This window comes from Buteo buteo, chromosome 12 (assembly GCF_964188355.1).
Source record: "Buteo buteo chromosome 12, bButBut1.hap1.1, whole genome shotgun sequence".
In the NCBI taxonomy this organism is placed as follows: domain Eukaryota; kingdom Metazoa; phylum Chordata; class Aves; order Accipitriformes; family Accipitridae; genus Buteo; species Buteo buteo.
The window spans coordinates 11317711-11325168 of NC_134182.1; the positions used below are offsets into that span (position 1 = coordinate 11317711).

At 38.9% G+C, this 7458-nt stretch overlaps 1 protein-coding gene across 2 annotated transcripts in view; it reads right to left on the bottom strand.

Moving 5' to 3' along the window:
* Positions 1-5642, bottom strand: part of KCNK2 (potassium two pore domain channel subfamily K member 2) — a 129424-nt gene extending 123782 nt beyond the window's left edge. Inside the window, exon 1 of one of the 2 annotated variants that reach the window (XM_075042644.1) lies at positions 5362-5642. In XM_075042644.1, coding sequence (XP_074898745.1) covers positions 5362-5404 — 43 coding nt within the window. In that variant the 5' untranslated portion in view covers positions 5405-5642. The remainder of the gene's footprint in view (positions 1-5361) is intronic. The other variant, XM_075042645.1, reaches the window with a different exon arrangement.
* Between the last annotated feature and the right edge of the window lie 1816 nt (positions 5643-7458).

Here is a 7458-nt window from a genome sequence, read left to right on the forward strand (position 1 = left end):
GGTCTTGCAAGGATGTGTGAAGACTCCAAAGGCTCAAAGCATCATCAATACCCTGGTTTGTTATTTACTGAGGAAATCCCCAGAGCATTGTTCATGCAGAAATAAAAGTAGCAGTATCTATTAAACTGTATGCTATTTCAAGAAATACATGGTTGTGGTCTGCATTTCCACTCTTACCGTAGAGTACATGCACCAACATGGCCATGCAAAATGCAAAACTAAAAATAGACGTTCACATGCACCTTGATTTCACTTTTTCATTTGACCCTTGAGCACTTGCACTACACAAATAGGAACCTATTTAAACTATATACTTTTACAGATCAGGAGTCAGTTGGAATCTCCCTGAAAATCATGTTGAACAGTTACCCTGCTGATTTAAATTGCAGTGTTGAAATCTTTATCAAAGAACAAAAAAAAATGCTGAGTGATTAGTTCAACATTTTTGTGTGCTGGAAAGCTCACTAAATTTGGGGGTTTTTTGTTTTACTGAAAAGTAAGTGTAGCCAGTTTGCTTTGAATTAAATACTCTATTTCTCATAAAATACATTTTTCATAAAATAAGAGAAGTCTGCTGACAAATAACAGATAACCAAAGCTTCACCAAGGTCAGATAAATTATGTTCATGAATACATACCTCTATAAAGCACAACTGTATTACTCATTAGTATTATTATTTCTCTTCAGAAAGAGTCCCTTAAGTATGCATATGCTAAACAATCAACTGTTTAAAATAAATTAGAGCAAAATTCACTATAAATGGCCTAAGTCAGTTCCTGGTCTGTGACTCTGGTGATCATCCTTTGTTCCTCTTGCTATTTAGGACTTCTGAGAAAGAAATTAGAGTGATAATTGTTGTCCCTAGAAATTTAAGACAGAATAATCACATCAGATCGTATCAACTTATTTATGTATTTTTTTATTTGTTCTGTTGGACAATTTCTCCAGGACAACTATTATATTCAATATCCTCAGCATATTAGCATCCTGCAGTAATGTATTTAGGTTGGGCATGTTTATTATATTTATTAACCAAAGGACAAAAATAACAGAATGAGATGTAATAGAACACATGCATCTTGTGTGTAGTTAGCAAGCAATATATTTAATTGTTTCTCCTTCATGTTTGTTGATTTAAATGAAAGTCAACAACAGATTCTAAATTCAATAAAATTTACTTAGTACAAACCAAATTCTGTTCCAGGGGTCTGAGCAACCCTGAACTTTAAGAACTACTGTAGGCCTAGAATGTTCTGCAGCAACAGTGAGGAATTCCCACTAGAATGCATCCTTATGTCTGCATTGGGGAAGAGAGAAGTGTCCTACAAAGCCCTGTGTCCATCAGCAAGAATATGATCACATAATGTCCTGCCTACCTGTTGTATGTGGCACTGACACATAAAGAAAGCTGGCCCATGTACTCCCTTCATTTTCCCAACACTCGAAGTGTGAGAGAAGCTCTTGTGCAAGAGTGAAAAGCCAGAGTGCAACTATGCTATCTGGAATGAACTGGGGGACTAGACAAAAGTAAGTGAGAGCTACAACTCGCCCAGAGTGCCAATGGCAGAAGGCCAGGGGCTCGGCATTAGCTGTGGCAACAAGTGCCTGAGGTCACCATCACCGTCCACCACTCCTGATGTGACGCTATCAGGTCAAGGACGTGAAAGACTGGCATATGGCATAGCCTGTTCCCATACACAGAGGGGAAAGGGTACAGCTCCTGAAAACTTCCACACCTGCCCAGACTAAAGGTTCAGCCAGCTCAGTACTTATCTTTGAGAATGGACACAAGTATGTACATGGAACAGAGCACAAGAACGGGGTAAGCAGAAATCATCTCTCTTGGCAGACCCTCACAGATCTGTCACAATATGGTTACCTTGTTTTAAATGGATGAGTTGTCATTGTTTTACCCTGACTTATTCCATCAACACTTCTACTTTCCCCAGAGATGGGTTTAAGGCACAAATTTCACATGCAGCTCTAAATTCCCCTGAAATTTCAGATGAAGAGATATGCCAGGAATTTTAAATTTATTTTCCCATAGCTGGGAAATTATTCTTACAAAACAATAGTTCTCTCCTGTCCAAATACAGTAAGTGAGCACACGTTTTAGTCTCCTAAACTGTGTGCAATTGTACAATTAAGCTGTTCCTATGCCATTTATTTGTCATGACTTCACTTTGATCCCATCCATGTACTGAAGTATTCAGCTGACACAACAACTGGCTTTCTTTTTAAATAGTTGATGAAGAGCAATGACAGTAGGGAAAATGTGTGTCCAACACAATGCTGGAATTTAGATACATGATAAAATATCTAAAATGCTAAAGGATCTTAGGGCCCAAGGAGCTTTTTTGTCTCCTGAATTATTATAGGACTTTTAAAAATGTTACATGGAACTGGGGTTGGAGACAACACAAAAAGTCATTTAGATCAGGCATTACATTCTTCAAATAAAATGTAGATGAAAATCATAGAAACTCTGGAGATCATCCTACCATCATTAAAACAAATTGAAAAACTGTTGCAAGACAGAGGGAACAGGAGCCACCTACCTGTTAAGTTATTAAATACTGAGCCCTATTTAAAAGTATGCAATTTCTTCGATACTCAATCTTCAAAGCAATTTGTCATAAACTATCTAGTTAATCTTCATAATATAAGCATTGTTTCTACATTTTGAAATAGGGCAACTAGGGGTGATATAGCAATCTTGTAGCAAAAGTGGGGTAACTGTGCCTCAGGAGCTGCCTCATTCTTTCTGGCTCTGAGTAAATGTCAGTATCAGGATTTAAAAACAGAATTGCTTGGCTCCTCTTCCCAGGACAATATCCAAAACACTATCTCACTTTCTATGCTGTATGAAAACAGAATTGAAATAACACCAGTATCTTCCACCTTGTACTATGTATATCCCTTCATTTTAAAAATATTTCATGTAACTCTATCCAAGCTCAGTGAAAAGGAGTTACTATCTGAATCAGAACGCACCTAGTACTCACCAAGGTCACACCCTCAGCAGCTTTATTACACCTGTGCTACACCACCTGCTAAAATAGATACCCTGTAGGCTAACTTCTGGAGAAATTCTGGCTTTTGCAGATCTATTGTTATTAGCTTGCAACAATATCAAAGTCATATAAGGCTTGCCAACTTTTTGATCGTATCTTTACACCCTGTGGGCAGACAACAAGTACAATTAATGCAACTCAATCCCTTAAGTCAAAACTGCTGAGATCCAAGAACTTCATATTTTTCTAATAGCAAATCCATCTTTAACCCACAGCACTGGAACATGAATTGAATATAGAGTAGGTATAATACCTTAGCAAATATCCTAGATTAACATTTCAATTACTTTTACTACCTCAATAACAAAGAAAAATTAATAAAATAACTGCAGGATTAAGCAGTTACTGTCTAATGTTTCCAGTCTTATTATGATTTGTTCAAACCCATTACAGGTACTTACATATCCTAGTCCTCACAGAAAGAAAATGCAACCCATTTTTGTTCAAATGTAACATATTATAACAAGAAGCATTCCTAGGAATGCACAGGTCCTAACAAAACCAGTAGCTGGATAGAACAGAGGCAGTGTGCTCCTTAAAGACACTTAGCAAATGGGATTTTCGTGTTAATCTAGACCTGCCATTTTTAAGTTACCCCTCCTGAGCCTCTGCAAGAATGGGTAAATGGTGTTAAAAGTTCCCTAGATTTTTTGACACAAATGTCTTCAGGTAAACATAACCATCCTAAGCATATTTCTTTTAACAAACATAAAAATATGATCCTCATGTATTTTATAAAGTTGGTCATAGGGTTTTTCATTTTGCTTGTATCTGTTATCAAGTACAAACTCAACTTCAGCATGAAGCTACCATGACCAATTAAGATAATGATAACAGCCTCCTTTAAATTACTTGTTTCCTGCATTGTTTACACCAGTAAATTGCATTAAAATGTGTCTTTTGAGTTGGGGTATTCCATGTCTTGTTAAAAGCCTCTGACTCTAATATACACTTCAAGATCCCTTTATAGCTTCCTGCGTAGGTAAGCAGGGTTTAGCACAAACGAGAGCCCAACTCCAAATATAGACAGTTGTGTTTAGCACTGTGTTTGTTACCACATTCATTTCCTGCATTCGTGTTCCAACACAAAAGTCATTTCCCAGTGCAGAGAACCCTCAGTTGTAGACAGTTTACAGAGATCAGCCTCAGGCCACTAACTCTCTGGAACAGAAATGTTATTCTTTCCTTGGAGACCCATGCCATCTCTGGAATGAGGGCTGATTTGTCAGCATACAAATGAGATGCTAAGTGTATTTCTTGGAGCAAGCATTCCTGAAATTTTCCCAGGAATGGGAAAGATTATTCTTTCTGTGGTATCAGGACTGGAAATACATATTTTCAGAAGCAAGGGAATTACTTTGGGGAGTGATCAATTCTTCTCCTTTACTTCCCACTACCACCAAGCAGTTCCAGACCCTTTCCCTTGCTCTTGGCAGGCTGATCACTCTCTTTATCCCCCTATTTAAAATTGTGAGCGAGGAAAGAATGTTTTGTCGCTGCTGGGGAGGAGTTGTTGCACAGGGGGAAGGGAAGGGAACACTAAGGAAGGGAAAAGGTGTGTCAGTAGGTTTGTATTTCATTCCCTATCTATGCAATAGTCCATAAAGATTCAGGCCACAGCAGCATCTCATAGTACATATTGCCTCATGTAGAGTTAAATCATTTTTTAATTTGGAAACTTAACAATCAGCAAGAATGCTAGCTGGCAGTACACAGCAGCTCCTTCATCCAAGGAAGGATTCACATCTCCAAGAAGGACATATTCCTTCTGCTGTCAGTGAGCCATTTTCTGCTTTGTGCCAAAGAGTCTGCAGAAGGTCTGTCAGTCAAGACAAAACACACAGATTCAAAAACATGGTGTACGCTTGGCCATGCCATTCCCCACAGTCAGCTACAGAACTGAGGGAAAAACATATAGCATCTGTGGAGGATATGGGAGAAAAAGCCATCTCCAGTTCATCAGTGTGTATGAACAGGTAGGAGAGATGTATCACTTCTACTATCCTGAATGCATCTCACCCCCACATATCATGTTCACACACATCCATACAAACCAGTGCTGAAACCCACAACATAACATGCTGCATTGCATCCTTTGCATGCTCGTTTGGGACATGCCAAGAATGATGCCTACCCATCCTCCTTGTACAGCATCACAGGTGGGACTGTCCCCCTCTCACACTGCCATTGTTACAGTTCTGGCCTTTCCTAAGCTATCCTGCTTTTCTCAGTCCCTCTGCAGATATCATTGTATCATTGCGATTGCCCTAGGGCAGCCATTCTTACCTTCACATCTTGCACCAGGGTCTTCACCAGCAGCAGCTGACATAGCTCATGTGACTCATGATCATAAGCCATGTATATCATATGTAGCGCTGGTTTGGTTGGGAAGAAGCTTTACTCGGAAACAGAAGAGTGAAGAGACAGAGATGGATGTACCATTCATCTCTCAGATATGTCTGGAGGTACATGTTGCTGCAATAGATTTACAAGTAAACCAGCTTTTTTTTTTTTTAATTTGTTTTCAGTGCTCAGGGTTATTTTTGGCCAAGAATGTTATTCTTTGAGTGTCTGAGCTCCTCTGGAGGCTTCTTCTTCCTGTGAACCGTGGACTGGTTCACTGAGCAGCCTCCAAGTCCTGTGTGGTAAGCTATCAGTTCCAAGAAGAATGAGTCAAGTGTTTGCCCACATGAAATTCATTCCCTGTTATTTTAGGAAGAGGCAGAGAGGATCATAACTCATTCTCATCACTGCTGGGAAGCAATCACCAGGTCTCTTGCACAATGCAACGAACAGGGCTTTCATAGTGATTTAGGCAACATAATGTTACAGCCAAGGTAACACACCACATGGCAATGCCATGGAATGTGCCCTTGAAACACGAATTTAATGCTCCAACAGATATCCCTGCACTTCACTTCAACAGGGAACATCCACCTGCATCCAGGTTGAGATTTGTTGAAAATATTATAAAACAGATTCTGCTAATTATTTTTAAACTTGTTAATTAAATAATTGCATTACTAACAATGAGAGTAATAATTTGAATTGTTGTCAATACCATTAATTAAATCCCATATATGTCCATCAGCATCTATGCTCGTCACTTTTCCTTTGAATGTGAAGGGCTTGGAATCCCTGGGTCATGAGTTTCATTTTGGAAGTCGAAGCTCAGTGTACAAACCCATATTTGATCTTGCCTTTCTCTAAAAAAGACTGAATCTATGTTAATCCTTCCTTTAGCACTGCAGATGTATCTTCTGCAACAAACACAGAAAAGTGATACTCAGCAGGGTGTCAAGTGAAGATGTTAAATCCTCCATTCCAAGCCCAACTTGACACAGGGCCTAAAGATAATCTCCTTTATCAGACTGCAGATTTCTATCTTGAGTGCCACTGCAGAGACTAAATTACTGTAGTGCTCCATATGGCTGGTGGATGGGTTCATCCAGGCTGAGGTACTTTATAACTGTAATGCCTAATTAGCTTCATGACTTCAGGACCTGTAGAATCCACCAGCCCTGCTTACAAAGTCCATATAATGAGTAAAGATACTGATGGTGTACTCCCAAACATGGCTTAGAGAACAGATTTCTTGCACCAACTCCCAAATCCTGCCTTCTCTTACGGGGTTGCATTCAGTCATGTAGTTTCCTATGAAGGATCAAGGGACAGTGTCTGCTCTACACACACATGACAAAACAGTAAATAGCACAGAATACAATGCCATATAAAAAGACAGTGGCAAGCGGTCACTGTAGCTGAGATTGAGGTTAAATTTATTTCTAAAGCTTCTCTGTCAACAAGCTATTTAAGGCTTGCCTCTATATTTTTATCCTTCCTGCTGGTTTGAGTTTCTGGATCATTACTGCAAATTAATGATAAAGATATTAGTAAGATAGACTTCCTTCCAGTGGTTGGAAACATGTATTTTAGAAACATGTTCCTCTACCAGTTTATTGCAGCCAGGAATTAAAGGTTTCCAAGAATCAAATCAGACTATTTATATATTAGATGAGAAAAACAAAGGACAGATTTTACTTCTAAAATTTCAACAACAAGAGTAACTTATAACTGTGCCATTAAGATGTACTCTGGAGATAAATGGTCAGATATAAGCTATCAGTTTCGCTTTGTTATGAGTGAGAATGCGGATTTTGTACGTTACATATAAAAAAGAAGATGATGGAAATAATCTCAGAAGCAGCTTAATTCTGCAGTCTTCATGGTGTGCTTAAACTTGCAAGATGCACAATCTCCACTAGTGTTCACAGGGTGGTATAAGCATTGGCAGTTGGTATGTTCTCTAAAGAAGTAAAACTTGTGCTTTAGAGAGCCCCATAAGAGAATGGTCTCCTTCCTAAGTGATGTTGCATGTGGCAA